A 20332-nucleotide genomic window follows, 5' to 3' on the forward strand; every position below is an offset into this window, starting at 1 on the left:
GCATGTCATTCATTTTTCCTCATGTTTATTCATTTTTTAAAATCTGTGTCTTGTATCTCTTTTTGCGTCTAAGGGTTTACAGCACAGCTACTTCACCTTCTTGCGCAGCCGCCAAATCTACACGCATAGACATGCACCTCCTCAAAAAATGTTCTGCAGGTCAGGGCTACAGAGGTACTAAGTGGGGACCACTGGAACTCTCAGTGGTTGCTTCTGTTCTCTGATGCTGGTGAAGACAGAGAAGAAAACATTCAGGAAGTTAAAGACAGTACTTTACCCCTGCGGTTCAATCCCCAGAGCTCCTACTGTCCACATGTCAAAGTGTCCTTGGGCAAGACATTGAACCCAAAATCAAATTGCCCTCAATGGTTAACCTCTTTTTCTGTTCTTGGTTTATTCTTGTTTCACGGCCCATCTGTCTTTCTGAATGTCTACTTGCCTTGCAGCCGGTCCATCTCGGCCTACATAGACTCTCTCATATGCTATTCATGAGTTATCCATCTTCTGTTTTTAAACTTTTATCAAGCAGAGATCCAAATTCATTCTCACCTCTACTTTTGGCTTCAGGTCCGATAAAATAGAGTCCTGCTGGTCCTAGTGCTGGGGAAACATCATAAGTGACGGACCCCCCACAGCCTATTTTAGGTCTTTATTTATAAGTTAAAGCATCACTATAAGGCTGCATTCACACCAAATCAGATGTTGCAGCAAAAATGCCAGTCCTCCCATTCAGCCTCAGGGGATGCTGGAAAAAAATGCAGAGGCCTGCAAGAAAAGGTTAGAACAGAATGAACTTTTGGAGACACATAACCCGATGGCATGCCATGGTGGCCAATCACATAACCCGTGATCAGACCGGAATATATATATAAATATTATAGCAAATATAAGAAATATCAAAGTATGTATTAACAGCTCAGGTGTAAGTTGTGTACTGTCCTACAAAGGAGATCACTCACTTTGTTTGTGTATGTACATGTCTCTTTTGTGGCAGTAGGATACTACAGTAATGGTAATCAAAAGGAGTTCCACAGATCTTTAAGCCAACATAAACATACATACTGAAGACAAGCACTCATTTGCCATCATAAATGGGCCATTCAAGTGACACTCCCACACTGCCGCACAACCCTCAGTGTGTGATCGGATCAATCAGAGCTGATAAACTCAGATAGATGGATTATAGGAGCAATGGCTGCAGAGGTGAGTGAAAGCAAAACTTTTAGACACAGAGCTTGTTACTGTGGGAATACAGCTGCTTTCCTGGAAAGGTGGTTGGAAAAATGATGGACAATACTTAATGAGACATTGTTGTTCTAAGAAATAGAGTGCTTTATTTCTATTTAAATTAACGAACGGTTAAGTTTCACTTTCACTGTTCCTGATGTTCTGCTGCTCTGTCTGTGCCCAGAGTACACTCTGTGCTCTGAGAGTGTGGCGCTCTGAATAACAGAACAGTATATATTTATTCCAACAGCGCTCTCACTGAATGGTCCTGCTCCAAAAGTAGAAAATCAATGTGTGGCGGCAGATGCTGAAATCATGGTGGGCTGCCACAGATAAATAAATGTGTTTGCAACCCTGCATTTTAAAGATGCGCCACACCTTTAAATGCAACAATTGGTTCAAAGTTGCATTTGAACATGCATATACTTGTTTACGCTGGGGATTCAGTGAGAATGTCCAACTCTTGTTCTAAAACGGACATGCTCTTTCTGGAAGACACAAGAAATACTGTGGAAAAGCTCTCCTCAGAAACTAAAAATGCAGATACAGTGTTTCCCACAGGACAGGAATCTATTCGTGGTGGTGTGGTCCTGGGAGGGGGGGGTATTAAAAATATTTTTCAATACTCATCTGTGTGAAGAAGTGAACATCCAACGTCAGAGTTAATTACTAACGAGCAGAACCACACGGCCGGGCTCCACTGGCTGCAAACCTACGTCACGTCAGCGTAGCGTCGCGGCGTATTCATTTGGGCTCCACTGACTGCGTACGGAAGCGACACGTAGAGAAGCCAGCGGGGTTGTTTACTGTTTGCCAAGCCGAGAGGCTGCATGTAGGCTGCATGAAATGTTAAAGCATTTTCCACCTAAGTTATTACATATATTTGAGTTATCTACAAGTTTACTGTAGTGATTGTCATCTCCTCACTTTCGAATGTCCGCCACGGACATTTACACAATGTCACGGATAAACATGGGTAAATGCATGGAAAAAATCATCACATATCACCTCTGATAATGGTTTATTCATTTAAAAACACATTGTGCTCGTTTAGCACACTATTTCATATAGTTTTTATCTGCTGGAGGGTCACGTAGGGAAGCACAGCGCGACAAAAATAGAAGAGCCGCGTAAAATAGAGAGTTGTCGCGCGACAGACGGGGGTTGTTGTGCCGCTCCCGTTGCTAGTGGAGCCGCTGTAATTGATTAACAGGGTGGCGAGCTGCTACGGGACTCGCGCTGCAGTTAACACTACTAACAGCGTGAGTTAATGTCTCTGCACATGTTGAGCTTCCAGCTATGTTAATACAGACACAGGCTAATAAAACAGCTAATATAACATGATGAGTTAGAGTTGTTCGGACCACTTTTGGACTTGTTGCCCACATATTTGTACCGAGAGGTCTTTGGATCCGTTCTGCTACTACGTCTGCTTCTTCTTCTTCTGGTAGACCAGGTGCGTTAAGTGCATCTTTACGATGCATACTGCCACCTATTGCACCGGAATTGTAACGACAAGCTACATTCACAGACACTGAGTCCCATTATAATGTGTTTATGAGCGAGGTCGAACAGGTAGCGCCAAAAGCAGAAAAATCTATATGTGGCGGAGATAATTTATTCGTGGCGCACCGCCACAGATAAGTGAATGTATGGGAAACACTGAGATATCTTTAGAAAAAAATTCAACAGGTTATTGGTTAGCGTCCACTTTCTCACTGTCAGCTGGCAGTTTGACGAAAGAAGCAAGGGACCCTTTTTACCCACGACAATCAATTTGAGTCAGGAAATATGGTTGTTGGTTCTCTGATCAAAACAGGTGTTACAGTAAACTACAGTTTTTTCCACCCAGGTTCAACTCTGCAGGCGTAAAACACAGCAGACAGCAGAAAAGAAAGGAAGTCCTTCAGTGCACAGGACTCGAGATAGAAATTTAATATCACCCTTACATTCAGGCTTATTGACTCCAGATATTGCTACTCTTATCTTGTGGGCGCCCGCTCGCCTCACATGCTTATGATCTATTTTGGGTCGTGACCAGTAGTTAAAGAACCGAGATAAAGCACGATGGCCAACGTTCCCCCACTGTGAGCAGTGTTATTGCTCTGCGCTCTGACAGCTTCAGTGGGTGAAATCGAGTCACCAACTGTTTTAGGGTCCTCTGAAGGGCACTGCAGAGGGAAGGTAACAAATTCACACCAAGCTACTTCATCCTCCAGGTAGCTGATATTATCTGGAGGTCTTTACGATTCACAACACGGATATTTGTGTTCCTGCTGCCAAGATCTGCTTTTATGGCAGCTATTATTTCAGCCCACAGTATTTTATACAGTCTGTTTATGTTGCAGGGAGAATTTGGCAAGTCAAGGCAAGTTTATTTGTATAGCACCTTTTAAACACAAAGACGTTTCAGAGAGCTTTACATATGGCAGGAGACGACATTAAAAAGAGAACGAGCAGGAAATAATGAATTAAAATACCAGCAGTGATCAAGTGCCTCAACTTTGATGAAACGTTGCAGTGGACAGAAATGCCTTTAGCCTTGATTTGAAAGACTTTAAAGTTAAAGAGCTCACATCAGTTTGATCCAGATATGTGTGCGTAAAAAGTAAAGGCTGCTTCACCATGTTTTGCTTTAACCTTCATGTCAGTAAGTCCCAAAGGACACGAGAGGTCAGTATCACAGTAGCAGATCAGAGATGTATTTTGGCCCTAAAGCATTTTGTGCATCATGAACAACTAGTAGTATTTTACAATCAATAATTTGACACGCAGATAGCCAAAACAGCAATTTAAAACCTGGAGTATTGTGTTCTGCACTTGAGCTGCAGCTGTCTGATGTCTGCTTGATCCAGCCTGCCAAAATAAAAGCATTTTCAGGGTCTTGTTAGATATTAATCTGTTAGTACTCACCATTTAGGAATAGTTCGAATTTTGTGATTTTGTGAGATGAGCTTTGCAACTTGTCGCAAGATATAAGACCAAGCTAGCTGTGTCCCCTGTTTCCAGTCTTCATGCTAAACTAAGCTAACTGGCTATAGCTTTAAATTTACTGTACAGTCATGAGAGGGGTATATATGTGTTCCCATCTACCTCTCGACAAGAAAACAACTGAGCATATTTCTGAAAATGTCAAACTATTCCTTTTAGGGCTGCAACTAACGATTATTTTCATTGTCGACTAATCTGTCGATTATTTCTTCGATTAGTCGACCAATCATTTTATCGAAAAATGTGTTAAAATGTTGGAAAATGTCGCTCTGTCTCTCCCAAATCCCAAAATTATGTCATCTAATGTCGTACTCACACCAAAGGATTTTAGTTCACCGTCATGGGAGAGTGTGTAAAGCTGCCAATATTTGAATGTAAGAAGCTGCAATAAGAGTATTTTGGGGTACTTTTCTATACTTTTCTATGAAAAATGACTCAAACCGATCAGTCGACTACTAAAATAGTCACTGATTATTTTAATAGTCGATTAGTCATCGATTAGTTGACTAATCGTGGCAGCCCTAGTTCCTTTAAGGCGGTCTTAGCTTACGTCTGAGTCCATAACTTCACTAAGATTTTTTACTTTCTGTCTTTGACACCAAAAATATTCACCTTTGTCTGTTTCCAATTGTGTAATAGGATAAACAGACTTATTTTCAACTCATTGACAGTGTAATGTAGTTATAGTAGGCACCAGTAGTGTTTTCTCTAGATTTTATTTGGGAGGCCAACTGCAGGAATTCAAGTATTTTCATATATTATAATAATCACCAACAGCATAGATTTTATACGAGCCAGCGACATACAGATCAGTCAGTTTCTTGCTGGTGTCACTAATTGGCTTTCACTTCATATCAGGTTATTAACAATAAACTGCTGAAGCAGATAAATACTCCTAATTAGTAATTAGTTGCCTCTTCACCACCGGTCTGTGTCATCAATACAGGATCAGTAGCTTCACATGTCTGTAGTGTTTGTTTGTCTCACCATCATGATTAAAACAACCACAACCATGCCATTTGACAGCCATGAAATGAACTTTCTTTTCTGGCTGTATATTCACCGAATTTACGTCTCCCAGACAGGCTTTTATTTTCTTTCATAAATTTGTAATGTTGTGACAGATGAGGATGCTAGGTGGTGGAGTTATCTAACTGTCCCTGTGGTATCATGAAAAGGATTTATGACCTGTTGCACAGGCCTTTTGGTTTGACTGCGCAGGTCACTGGGGTGTTATATTTCTGAGTGTGGACTGTGAAGGAGAACCTTTAAAGGCACCTTTTACTAGATGTGCAAGGCATTTTTCTCCAGAAATGTTCTTTATGGTTAATCACCAGTGTCATGGTTCTGTGCAACATATCATCAGGAAAAGTCTTGTGGACAAATCTTTGCCTTCCAGGAGTCAAAATCAAATATGATTCGAAATGCCTAGGATTGTGTTAGTATGATGAAAAAGCTGGTTAATGCTGTGTTGTCTTCTTTAGCTTCTAAATGCTGTATATCTACTGTAAGAGTTTGTCTAGCATTGTCAAACATTTAGCCAGGTTTAAACCCTTCAGTCATGAGTTTTTTGGATGATGATATCATAAAATGTGATGATAGATATTCATAGCTACGAATGTTAAAAACAAAAAGGGGACAGGGGACATTAGTTACAGATGTAAGATGTAACTAATATCTGTTACAAGCCACCAGTCAGTGCTTATTAGGGCTGGGAAAAAAAAGCTTTTCTGATTAAATGCGATTTAAAATCCTGAGATCATTCTTTGGATTTGCGCCTCTTCACGCGTACATCTGCACTAAATTTTCTGTGTAAGCAGTGGCTACTGGTATCAGTAAGGTTAGCCCCACGATGCTAAAAGCTTAGATGGTATCTGGCTTTATTAGCCCCCTTGAGTCACGACCGTTCAGTAATCTGTGACGAATAGTTATAGTGTGGTGATCGCATCTAAGAGAGGGATAGACAGACAAAAACTCTGCACAATAATCTGAACTCTGGGTTTGTGTTTGCTGAGGAGATGTTATCTTTAGCTACAAGATGTGAAGCCTTGGAAATTGAGTGAACAGTGTGTGGGTTCTGCGTCATTCAGTCTGTCCCTGTTAGATAACGAAGAAAATACCTACTTTACAATAATGCTCACTTGTTGAATGTAGAAGAAATTAAAATACCCAGGATGAATTCTGAGAATCGTTTAATGCAATGTTGGTATTTCTCTGATGAGTTGAGTCAAATTTAAGCAGTGCTGATATGCAGTTCTATTTATTAGCATGGCAGTATGAACAACAGCAGCCTACATTTGCTTTTATTTAATATTTTAACCTTTTTTTGTAGCTGTCCTTATGATTTTTCATGTAGATGTGAATAGAGTGCTGCAGGAATGGGCTTGTAAACGAGTTTGGAAATGAGTTAGCTCCCTTGTCTCAAAGTGACATTGGGCGACTGTGGCTCTGAAGGTAGAGCAGGCCGTCCACTAATTGGGAGATCAGCAGTTCAACCTCCAGCTCCTCCAGTCTGCATGTCGAAGTATCCTTGAGCACAAGCCCCAATTTGCTCCTGATGGCTGTTCCATCGGCGTGTGAGTGTGTTAAAAACTGAGTAGCAGGTGGCACCTTGTATGGTAGCCTCGGCCAGTGTATGATGCATGTGTGAATGGGTGAATGTCACTCAGAGTGTAAAAAGCACTTTGAATGGTTGAACTAGAAAGGCACTATGTAAGTGCAGGTCCAAAATACATCAGTGTCAAGTTCAAGTTCAGCTTTATCGTCATTTCCACATACTGTGTACCCTGGAAATCCAGAGTTCTCGCAAGAGCACAATTTGAATTTGCTCAGTGAGTCACTCTGGCAATCAGTAGTGATGCTCATTACCCATGCCGCGGGAGCCGAGCTGCACCAATCACATGGGTGTATCTGATATAGGCGGGCCAGAGGTGAGCTAAACAGATGACGACAGCGCTGCAACGATGAAGTCCGGAATCAGTCAGTAAACATTGCAAGATGGCTACGGATGAACACCAGTTGTTTGAAACGGCTTTGGCCGCTACAATGAACGAGTTAGACTTGGCTTTTTCTCTAAAAGAGGAACAGAAGACGGCGCTCCAGTCTTTACTTTGCAAGAAGGACGTTTTAGCTGTTTTGCCGACCGGATACGGCAAGAGTCTAATCTACCAGTTAGCTCTGCTGGTAGCTAAGCTCTGGATACATCACCCCGTGTATTGTTCTGATTGGTCGTAGTGTTATCAATTGCATGCAGTGATATTTACAAATGCATGTTTGGTGCCACCCCGCGAGTTGGGCCATTTTCATTACTCATAGCCAGACCCTAAATCTTTCTAGATTTGGGTCTGGATTTCCAGGCTACATACTGTGTACATGGGAACGATATTGTGCTTTCTCTAAACCCTGAGGTGCCATCAGACATGTACAAGTATAAAAATAAAAATATAAAGATTAAAAAATACATACACATCACACATATATACATATATATGCATATATACATACATGTGTACATATATAAATATAAAGATAATGAAAACTTGCACCATTTGCAGGAGTCAGAGGGGCTGCTGTGTCTGTGCGTGCCACCATCTTTGAACTTAGGTGAATACCCCATTCATAAATTTTGAAGCGTTTATGTGTGCTAAAAAAGGTGGTTGGCAACAAGTGGCTAGATGAGACAACAGAGGTTGTTGGGGGACACTGAACATCATCACAACAAACATGAAAACCCATCTGCCTGTGCAGCCTCATTGTGTTTATACATGGGCTCTTGCTAACTATTCAAACTCAGACTTTCCAACTTGTCGATTTATCAATATTATTTTCCAGTTTTAGGTTTTTTGGAAGTGTAGTGGTGGTGATGTTGAAGCCATGTGACTGTGGTGTTCTTCATTTATAGCCTAACTTTAGTTTTTTTCCTTCTGGGCATTGCATTTACGCTTCCAAAATCATAAAAGTGTTTTTTATTTGTGAAGATTATCTTGCTGAGCAGAACTTGTGAGTCTCACAAACATTTATTCGGCACAGAGCTTATTTTCTGCAATAATCCAATCCAACCAAAATCCAGTGGAAAAATCCTGTTGGTGATTTGGTCAAGAGAAGCAGGGCGATGCTAACTTCTGGGTTGGCCTGCAATATAATAAAAAATAAATTAAAAAAAGAGGTCAACTCTGCATCACTCTTTAGCAACACACTGTGGTGTTAATCAGCCCAATAATCCCAGCAGTGTTGCTAATAGATGAAACATACTCGAACAACATGTGACAAATTGATTAACTGTTTGGTCTTGTAATCACAGCAGAGCTCCTTCTATAACAAGCTGTCTGCATTTAAGTGCACACTCCAGTTTAATTATTCCAGTTGGGATTGTCTTGTTAGTAATTAACCCGGGCTCTCCATATTGGGTTTTGGGGTGATATTGGGCCAATTAAAGATCAATAATTCTGATCTTTAGCTGGCTGCTTCCTCACAGTGGTGTCTGTGTATTTCAAGGCCAATGAACAGTCGATGGTGCTCATTAGTAAGCAGCACAGGTTTGGAGTCAATACGCTGGGAGCTGAGAGGGTCAGGTCAATATAGATCTGAGCTGGAAGTTAGTCAGAGAAGTAAAGAAAGAGACTGTTATCTCCTTTGTCTCTTATCTTATGTCTACACTTTCCCTCTCTGACTGAGAAATATAACTCATTGGTGAAATTAAAAAAAAATAGCTGTTTTCACCCTGCTATCGGATTTTTATTTGTCTCACCATCTTTATTGTATCTCTTCATTCCTCTGTGTTCGTACATCTGCACAGTAATCTACCACATGTGAGTCACATATCACTTAAGTCAATACCATGAAATCCATTTTTAGTCACAGACACTTAGACACACACCATACACACACATGCATTCCCTCTCTGGGCCCACTGGGGTTTATCTCTATCTCAGAGATCAGTTTGGGAATTAGTTCTGACGCATCTCCTGCCTCTCCGCCCGAGGCAACACACACACACACACACACTCACAAATATGGGAACACACTGTTTTTCTTGTGCATTCACAAATTCACCTACACAACACCTAAGAATGGAAAGACACAAGACAGTCATTAAAAACTGGTTGTTTCCACCCACATATTGTTACACGTGTTTTGAAACTTAGCATTAAATAACCTGAGTGGAAATGTCAAAAATAGAAGAAAAAATCTTGAAGTTTTAATCGCTTGCTGGCTGAGGTGGTAAAATTGAAGACGTAGGCATGTTTAAAAGGAAGACCAGGCATTAAATGTTGATGAAACCTTTTCTAATAAATGATTAGGGCTCATGGCTCACCGGGGCAGTTGAATAAAACAGAGCCATTGTTAATGTCATTAGCAACACCTGTGCTTTTCTTGCTATGACAAGTCTAAATGTCTGCCGTCGCCTACAAGAATTTTTAGTGATTGGGTGCCCTGTAGCTCACCTGGTAGAGCAGGCGCCCCATGTACAAAGGCTTTGTCTTTGCTGCAGTGGCCACAGGTTCGATTCCAGCCTACGGCCTATGCAACTGTCCAATTAAAGGCAAAAACGCCCTAAAAAATATCTTAAAAGAAGTTTTAGTGACATTTATTGTGCAAATTTGGCAGTCACAGTTACTTCTTCTGTAGTTTTTAAAATTTGTTTTTCAACTATAAAATTCCCTAGCCACACACAGTACTGAAACTAGCAATAGGAAAGTTTTGCTTTAACTTATTATTATGAATAAAAGTAATAGTGAATCGCATAATGTAATGGCTATAGTATAATGACACAATCAGGGTTTAGATTGGTCTCGCTTTCACCATGCAGTACTTTACAATACAATCTCTCAAGGAAATGATGGCTGACTGGCGATCCAGTCAGGCTGGCAGCCTGGCACCATTTCTATCTGTGGTCATTTCTCACTTACAGACTATATAAAAGAATAAACTCATGCTTTGTAAATGGCAGGGCTGGCACAATATCAGATTTTCTCGTCATGATTATCGTAGCCAAAGGAGTTCGAGATAACGATTTTATTGCAATATCAATAGACACAATAAAAAAGAAAATCATCCGTCATATTCATCTATAACTTTCTTTATTGTGTGTTTTTTCTCCTTTTTTGGCAAATGAAAGACCCAAGTGCAGATGGAGAGAGAGTCTGTAACCATAACTGTATAGAATCATACAGAAAGAGCAATAACACTTGAGTGGTAGTAAAAAGGCAACAAGATGACGTTGGGGAAGGAGACAAAGCGAGAACAGAAAGAAACTGAAATAATTTAAGAGGTGCTGGATTATTTACATGTCATTGTCATGTGTGTATTATTAACATGTTATTAATATTTCATTTTTAAATGTCACAGTTATAGTCAATATTGTGTATCACAACACCCCTAGTTGTTGGTAATTGCTACTCCGAGGAAAACAGAAAACAATCCTGATGTCTGAATCCTCAACAATTATACCACTTGGAGATGCGTTATCCATTTCCACTTTGAACACATATCTCAAATAGTCAAGTGTGTGTTTATAAATTAACCAAATATCATATTTTAGTCCTGTATCACCTGGGCTTCAGTAGATAATTTCCATTGCTGACCTTTCGAAAATGTGCTTAAAATGTGTGAACATTTTTGATGGAAAATGACCCGATTACTCCATCTCTGTGTCACACACACACACACGCACACACTCACACACACATACAAAGGGCATGGTGTCCTCCTGCTAGACACCTGTTGAAGTAATTAGTGGCTGATGACAGCCAGGGCTCTGCTGACCGCGCTGTGTGTGTGTATGTGTGTGTGACGGAGAAGGAGGGAGTGTGAGTGAAAGATAAACAGTCAGCAAGTGATTGTGAAAATTTGTGTGTATAATTTGTGTACGATTGTTCATGTGTGTGTGTGCATTACAGTAAGGACAGGAGAGACACGACGAGTGCAGAGAGAGGTGATAACACTGACAGAGACAGAGAGGGTGAGAGAGCCTTACAGTATGAAGGTTAGAGAGACAGAGACACAGGGGTATGGACGGTGTGGTATGAAAGGCGTTGGCTTTGCTCAGCACAGTTAATACACTTGTAATGCTGATTATCTCCGGCCTGTCGTGTCATGGATGGATGAGATAGAGGAGGTGGGCTCAGTCGTCGAGGGATTAAGGCAGGATGGAGGATGGATGAAGCAGTACGAGGAGTAGAAGATGGATGGTTAGAGGGGAAGAAGGAGGAATGCTATTTACTGGTTTCAAGCACTTCCCAAAAAAATGTGTGTCATCATGGTATTTTAAACATTGCACACTGCACTGAAGGATTGATGTTACTTTATTACTTCTGTCTCGTCCAGTGTTTTAAATCACCTCTTTGGCTCGCCTGCCATAAAAGCAAATTACCTGTCGAGTTTAATTTACAATGGCCAAATTAATGAACGTCCAGTGTCCGCAAATATGTCATATGGACTTTGTCATGACTAGACAGTGCAACAAATGACATCTCACCCGACTGTCATGAAAACAGACATTTGAAATGGATTAATGACATATTTCACGTTTATACAATTTCTGTGAGCATAATCATTCCTCGCTGGCTGATTTTCACAATATCATTGGGGAAATTGTCCCTGCATAAACATTATATTCACGACCAATCTCTGAAACCTCCTCAGCATAAAAAAGGCATGTTGTTATTGCCAGATATCCAGAGACAAATAGTCCCTCCTGATTATCACACTTGTAAAAATATTGATGCTTTTTTAAACCGCAGTCTCAGTAACATCTCTCTTTATCAGAAGGAAAACAATGAAATCTCATCCGCTCCTCTGTCCTGACGCAAAAGTAATGTTATGGTCTGATTTCATTGGCTGTCTGTCAGAGAGATGTGTATAACTGAGACTCTCAAAGGCTTTTGTTGAAAATACATGAGACTTTGTGATCCTTGTTGACTTCATATCCACCAGAAGACTCATTGTATCACCTTTGGTAAAACCTCCGCAGTGTAGACAGGTGTGGAATATTTCATTTAAACTAATTTAACCCCCTGACACGTTTTCAGATTTGTAAGTGGGACAGGGACGATACTGTGTTTGCTGATTCAGAGACGGATTGATGTTCAGGCTGAATGAATAGACTCAGGTTGAGACGAGACGAAGACAGATGGAGTTTTAGAGGAATAAAAAGCCAGACAGAGGTCCAGATGAGTTGTTGGGATAATATGTTTCAGTACAAGTAGGAGGATGGAGGATTGAATTGTGGAGGAAATAATGACAAAGAGGAGAGCTGGTGAAGGGCAGGAGCCTCTAACAGAAGAGAGAAAAGGTCAGAGGCTGTTTGTGTCAAAGGAAAAACAAATTCAATTCAGGACACTTCTCTGTGAAAGTGCTGAGAGGCAAGTGAGATGCTTTTGTCCGATGATAAAGTTTTTACCCCCAAACTGTGGAAAAAAATATTCTCACTTGCTTTTCATGGCTTCGGTACAAAACTTTGCTCTTAAGCAAAGATTTGGCTTGAGGACAGGTGTTGACACTTTAAAAAAAAAATCCAGTTAAGAATAAAGTTCAGCACAAAACTTATTCTCAGCACTGACTTTTTTTTTTTTTTTTGCAATGTCAGATATGTGCAGCAGCTTTGAAAAGAAAATCAACACATCTGAAAAATGAAATTCTGAGTGTTGAAAACACCCCTCTAAAAGCATGTTATTCTACTTTTTCTTTTATATTTTGACACACATTGTTAGAAAATGGCCTTCGACATCTTACACCTCCCAAGACTCGTGCTTGCATCGAATGTTTTTGCAACAAAGCAACAATACTTTATTTTATTTGAGGTTTTTGAGCTTACGGCTTATGGAAAGCCACTTAATGACATTTAATATTCACGTTTTATCTCCATGTTCCAATTTGTACAATTACGTTGGTTTGGTTCATTTTCAGATTACTGAAATAAGTGCTTAAGACAGTTGGCCCTGATCTCTGGAGTTTGGGGGGAGAAAGTGAGAGGCAGTGAGAGAAGTGTGAGGGTGAGAGAGAGAGAGAGAGAGAGAGAGAAAAAGAAAGTAAACAAAACCAGAGAGGTTCAACAGAGTGGTTTTACTCCAGACTCCCCTCTCATCGCTCTTCCTCATCTTTACCTCCCAACCTGTTGTCCACTCCTCTGTCATGTGTCCAGGCAGAGGTAGTTGTTTTTGAACACGGTACATGCACACACACTCACACACACACACACACACACACTCACACACACACAGTGTCCTAATCAAAGCCAGGCTCTGCACATTGTGTCCCAGTTGAGCAGCTATTTTTATCTGCAGCGCTCTAACAGGGATGGAATGGGTCAGATAGGCCAGGCTGACGAATCCATCAAGACCAACAGATAAACAATTGGCCTGCTGGACTGCCAGTACACACACACACGCACACAGACACACACACACCTACTGCTTAAGTAAACAACTAAACCAATTCTGTTTCTTTATAATGAATGCAAAGTCATACAACGGTTTTCTCCCCCTTATCTCACACTTACTGACCCCCCCCCACACACACACACACACCTGCTACTACATGTAGCTCCAGTCCATGATGTTGTTGTGTGTTGTGTTCTCACCAGTGTAATATTGTTTTGATATATGTGTTTACAGTATATCTGTATTCCCTTGTTTGTTCTGCTTCTTTAAAACCTGAATCTGTGCCTCCTACACTCCACACACACACACACACACACACACAGTCTGTCTTGTCCCGTCCCATTAGCACCATGGCAAATCTTCAGGCTCACACACACACACACACACACACACATACACACACACACACACACACACACACACACACACACACACAGATGTGGTTAGAGACATATGATTACTGATTTACCATTGTGAGAGGCAGAGATCCCGTTTCTGGCTTGTTAGTTTGGGATTCAAGTGCTCTGGCTTGGACCCAATTAGTTTCCCTCCCTGCCTCCTTCTCTCTGCAGTTACTTTGTTGTCATGCCTGTGTTGGATAGTTCTGTATGTGCAGTATATAACCCCAAAACAACAGCATGTTCTGTACATAAACTGAGATGATCAATTATTTGTCTTGTACATAAATATCAGTGTCTGTAAGAGCTCGTAAAGCTGTTTGCTTTGAGCCCAGCACACAACAGCACCTATGAGGACATTAAACAGCTATAAACCTTTACTGTTGTTTACATAGCGCTGTAAAACATTTACAGAACAGTGAGACTACAAGTTGTACATTAAGTGCCGTGTGTATGTTTCTGTGTCTTCCATTACTCTCAGTATACATAAGCTAAACCACTGAAATGACACAAGCTCTAAAGTTATACAGCCACCCCCTAGTGTATATGACTACTGATAAATAAGTTCAGTAACTGTCATTTGCAAACAACACCTTGTCGTGGCACTCTGTTTGGTGGCAGGGTGAGACCAGAATTGGCCAGGAATTGGCTTTCCTTGTGGGGAACAAATTAGTATGAGTAGGATTATAAAGTGGAGTTTGCATGTTCTCCCAGTGTCAGCGTGGGTTTTCTCCAGGTACTCGGTCTTCCTCCAACAATCCAAAGACATGCAGGTTAATTGGTGACTCTAAATTGTCCGTAGGTGTGAATGTGAGTGTGAAATCTGTCTCTATGTGTCAGCCCTGTGATAGTCTGGGGTGTACCCCACTTCTTGCCCAATAGGCCCGTTTCCACGCAAGAAGTTCCTGGTACTATTTGGGGGGTAGGAACTTTGCAGGAACGTCCTCTCACTCTGCCCTCTCAACCGCCGTGTCTCCACTGAGAGGGTGGAGTAGGAGGAAGGTTCCTGTAAAGTTACCGGGCTCTGGATGTGACGTAATCGTTGCACGACCATTTTGACCGGGGCGATGTGGCAAAGAAACAAACAAAGAAGAACAACAACAAAGAAGAAGAAGCAGAAGTAAGAAGAAGAAAGCAGACATAAGAAAGACGATAATCAACATGGAAGGAGCTGAGGTGGTTGCTGGGGTTCTGGCGTGTCTCTTCGTTTACATGGCTATGAAGCTATGAATGAGCTAACCCTCGTCTGCTGAGTTTTAAAAATGCTGGCTATTTTGTCGCTTTATGTTGACGTCACATCCCACCTTGAGTATATCCAATCAGCACCAAGTAAACCCCAAGCCCCAGCCAGTAGTTTTACGGGGCTGTTCTGAGTACCTACTCCGAGGCAGGGACTTGTTTCGCCCCTGTAAAATTTCTGGAACTCTGTCCTTTGGGGGTGGTTCCTGCAGTGGAGACACATACCAACGGTCCCGGCCCCGTAAAATTACCCCGAAGTTCCTGCGGTGGAAACGGGCCTCATGTCAGGATAAGCGGTTACGGAAAATGAATGACAATTATAAAGAAATTGGTATTCTGACAGTTGAAGCTGAAGTTTCTAAACTTCTTAAACTACTAACTTTCCAAAACCAACAATCAGGCCTTCATTGCCACTTCACAGTGATTGACCAGATGTGTGGAGGTGAAAAAGTACCAGAGATAAAACGTTCTTAAAATTTCAAATCTTGGTTCTGGCACTCAAAATGATCACCATTATGACTATTATCGCAACACTGTTAAAATATGCCGAAAATATTCTCATGATATACAGACTTAAAATCAAAGTTTTATATTCAATGAAAAATCATCCGTTCACTTGAATCTGTGCAAAATCTAATCTAACAAACCAAACGCTGAATGCTGTGCGTGCATCTGGAAGACTGTTGCTCACTTTGGTTGATGCTGGACTGTATTCACTGTAAGTTCTTCAAGCACGGTAACAAAGCACAGTTTTAATGATGATAAAAACTGAATTGGTAATACTAATCACTGGGAATTTTACCGTGGTTTATTGTGAAACTGGTTACCATTTAATCCCTAGAAAGTATGCAGTATTAAACCTCTGAAGCTGTCTGTTTTTGGTTTTCTTTGCGTAACTATTTCTGTCATTTTTCATGCATGCAACCAAGTGCAACATTATGAATGCTTTGGGGAAAGATTGTCTGAAAGTGTGCGCAGTTATCCCCATATTTAAACTGACCGTTGGGTCTTGCCCCTGGGTAGGAGAGTCAGCTTTGCAACCCGCCTTTGGGTGTGGCCATTTGGAAGAGCTACACTTACCAACGTGGTCGAACACAGCCTAACCGGCCTTAAGCGTTCCTCCTACATCTTGTAGTATTTAGCCGTGTAGTTATTTTATATAAACATGTATATAAACTGTCAACATCACTCCTTGACACTGGAGAGACTTATGCCGTTGTAGGTCAAAGTTCATTGAAGTGAACAAGGTGGGGTTAATTTATGACTGCATGTGAAAACGTCTCTCCCGCTTTCCTGGAGTTTTCTGTCCATACTCTCAGCTAACACTGATATCTACTCTCTGTAATCTCTCTTTTATCTGTAGATAAAATTATTTTGTTAGCATTTAACAACTACAGCTGCCAGGGAACAGTGCCAGAACCTGTCTACTCAGCCCTTTTCACTGTCTGTCTCTCTCCCTACCTGTCTTTCTCCATACATTTCTGTCTTTCCATTAGTCTCAGCCTTCATACTCGCTGTCTTCTCCTTCTGTCTCTCTCTCTCTTATGTGTTGCCAATTTAAAATAGTAACACGCACATTTACAACCACAGCTTTTCTTTGAACATCCATATGTGCTTAACATAAACATGCACACATTCATCTCCCAGCTCCATGCTCTCTATCCACTCACATACACACTTATATACCGCTTATAGGGCCATATGATAGTAATTTGACAATATGGAGGAGCAGGAGGGCTCAGCTGGAGTCTGGATCTGAGTGGATGAGGAGTCTGGGATTCAGTTTACTGGCAGGAAACAGGAAGTCGCCTCTTGATTTTTACCTCTTACCGTCTCATTACTGGATGGTCATAACCTCCTGACAAAAATATGCTAGATGTTCCACTTTCTTTACCAGCATGTTACTGAGTTGGTGCATCTGTTGTTTGGTGGTGGGCAGGTTGGTACAGTGTTGTTGTTTTTTGCTTAAAACAGCTGCTAGAAATGAGATTGCAAAGCCCACTGTTCAAGAAAAAAACCTGACATGTGCCATAAAACCAAAATAATGAGCTGAAAGTGCCTAAAAAGCCTGTAAAGCTGTGAAGTGTCTTGAACACAATGTATGTCTGTATGTATTTGTATTCACACATAATATTTATGCATCTGTCATCCTCCCTGTCAGGTTCATGTCCCTGCGCTGAATCACGATGATGAAGATGCAACATGCTGCCTGTGTTTGTAACAGCCATATCTTGTGTTTCAGGTGCGTAACCTGTGCTACATGGTGACACGGAGGGAGAAAATGAAACACACCCTTTGCGACCTCCAGGAGAAGATTTTCCACCTGCAGATACAACTACTCGAAGAGGACATTGCTGGAGGTAAGAGAGTGAGAGAGAAAACATGACTGTGTCTGTGGTGATTTTTCCTAATTCCAACCACGCCACTGTAAAAACCTGTTACCTTTCACCCACTCTAGCACTACAGCCAAGGCCGCCAACACACACTCTGTCCACCCTCCCAAAAAAAATAAAAAGTACAATTTGGAAAGCTCAAGTGCAGAACGGTTACATCCAACCCCTCGTTGACTGAGTGTGGTGGGTGGACAGTTTTTGAAAATGGCCTGTCATCATTTTTGCACAGTAGGCCACACTTGACACCAGCACGGCAAAGAACACTGGAATAATAGTTCAGCCAGATATTGTGACACACACCATCCACATAAATGGAGCTCGATTTCCTATCCACTCTGCACAGATGACTGACCTTGGTGCATTTCATCCAGCTGCTCTGTGACAGAGAACAAGAAGGACGAAGCTGGCAGGTTGAGTTGATGCTGCTGTGTCGGCTAAATATCTGCTCAAAAAGAGATTTATAATCTTAGTATCCATGTTTATATCACTTGTCTTAGTTGACATTTGTCCTTTACATGTCTACTTTATATTAGACCCATACAGTTTTTGGCACACAATGTGCACGTTTTATCAGGTAATATTTTTTACACATTTTTGACCAGGAAAAACTTGACACACACTGCTGAGCTGCATCTAAAATTAATCTTCAGGTGGTATATGCTACTTCTATGTAGCCTATACTGTTGACCTGCTATCTCCCCCAAAATATCCACTGCCCCCCTAAAAAAGACAAAAATGGGTCTCCAGTATGCGGGTCTTGGAGGGTTAATTGCATGCTGCTATTTTGTCTCTTTGACCACACTGTTATAGCAGTGCAGCACTGATTTAAAATAAATAAATAAAAAAAAATCGAGATAATAAAGTAAATTTCTCTGCATTAATTTGATTCTCAATCAAAACACTCTTGGACTCAAAGCTGTTTTGGAAAGGCAAAATAATGGAATTTTAAACCTGCGATTAATCACGGTAAACTGTTGACATTCAGCAATTAATCTTGATTAAAAAATAATCGTTTAACAGCCCTAGTAATAAATAAAACATTATTGTATATGTAGCATCTTCCTAACAGTGTTAGGGTTATTACAATACCAGAATTTTAAACTTTGATGCAATAGTGAAGGAAAAAAAGATAATCTTTTAATACCATGGCAGGATGAAAATAACGTCCTTGGCATACAAAATAGGATTATTTCTTTCCTCTGTCTTTTAGTAACAACCTGCACATAGTACATGTACAAAAAAGTCACTGACAACATGCCTCTAGTCACATGGATTAGGTCCTTCCCTGTTGTTTCATCTGTGCCTTGGTTGAAAATGTTATTGGATATATGTTTTTTTACATACACTAGTCCATACCCATTGAGTGCACAGTTGCCCATGTACAGTTTCACATGGTGTGTGTTTGGGATACAGGTCATAGGAAATTGCAGATTAAATAGTCAACTGAACCCATTAATAAGAGCAATGTATTCAGAGTTTTTGAAAAACGTGGGACAAACAGAATGACCATACCATGACTTAGTCATACCAAAAATTTGGAGAAAAACAAACAAACATTGGTCCACAGGGGGAGCCACAGCGATTGGTCACATTTTAGCCATTTTTAAGCATTTTTCTGTTGTTATAGCGCCACCCAGTTGCCAATTAGAGTTAAATTTCTCCAGTCACCTTGAGGCGTCCTGTTCTACATATCTACCAAGTTTAGTAAAAATCAATATGGCGGTTAGGCCTAGATAAGAAATGAGCTCTCTAGCGCCCCCATTTTGTTTGATGGGGTCAATAATGGAGGGGTCCCCTCAGATTATGTGTGGCCATATGCCTACAAAGTTGCGTGGTGATGGGTGAAACCCTTGAGATGTTATACACCTTTATGTGATGAGCCACGCCCTCTGCAATATTCATTGGCTTATAGAAGCTCAGTTTTAGGAAGTTTTCCAACTTTTGCCAAGAGGGAACTTTAGATATTGGTCCCTAGATTATGTTCACCCAGTTTCATGCAGATCGCTCAAACTTCCTAGGAAGAGATCCATTTGAAGTGTTTTTTAAAAAAATTCAAAATGGTGGAAAATCTATATAACTGCAAGTTATGGGTTCTTGAGACAAATTTGTTCCTCATGAGGAGAGGCATCTCTGTGCAAAGTTTCATGTCTCTACGACATACGGGGCATGAGATATGCCCATTCAAAGTTTGACATTTCAGTCGGTTGCTATAGCGCCCCCCTTTGGCCAATTGATGTAATATTGCTTCATTTGCATCCTCCCATGACCCTCTACCACTGTGCCAAATTTCACATGGATTGACCAAGTCAGTGAGGAGAAAAATGTGGAACAGACACACAGACAGAGTTTTCGTCATTATATAGTAATGCTAGTAGCTTTAGTAATTTCAATACTTTCAAATGTATACTTGATGGAGAGCGTATCCTTTAAAACCCATGGTATTGAGACAGTTTTGAAGTATTGGTACTTTTGATAACCTTAACCAGCATCACAAATTGTTTGTAAGATAAAAGATGTACATATTCATTGAAACAACTGTACACAGCTGAGACTAAACAGGGGCAAGAAGACAGTCAATGATGCTTCAACTTAAATGATATGTAGACAGTGACATAGCTTTTCAAATGGGATTTAAATAAAGTTACTGTGATAACTGATCGATGTCCATTGGTTTGAATATTCCAGAGCCTTGGGACTCCTCACC

General features: G+C 40.8%; 1 protein-coding gene across 2 annotated transcripts in view; it reads left to right on the forward strand.

The window, feature by feature from the left end:
• The window catches only part of jade2 (jade family PHD finger 2), a 259041-nt gene that overhangs the window by 188239 nt on the left and 50470 nt on the right, over positions 1–20332 (forward strand). For both annotated transcript variants that reach the window (XM_049592610.1, XM_049592611.1), the window contains exon 11: positions 17478–17595. In XM_049592610.1, the coding sequence (XP_049448567.1) occupies positions 17478–17595 (118 nt within the window). The remainder of the gene's footprint in view (positions 1–17477; positions 17596–20332) is intronic.

Source organism: Epinephelus fuscoguttatus, linkage group LG12, assembly GCF_011397635.1.
Source record: "Epinephelus fuscoguttatus linkage group LG12, E.fuscoguttatus.final_Chr_v1".
In the NCBI taxonomy this organism is placed as follows: Eukaryota; Metazoa; Chordata; class Actinopteri; order Perciformes; family Serranidae; genus Epinephelus; species Epinephelus fuscoguttatus.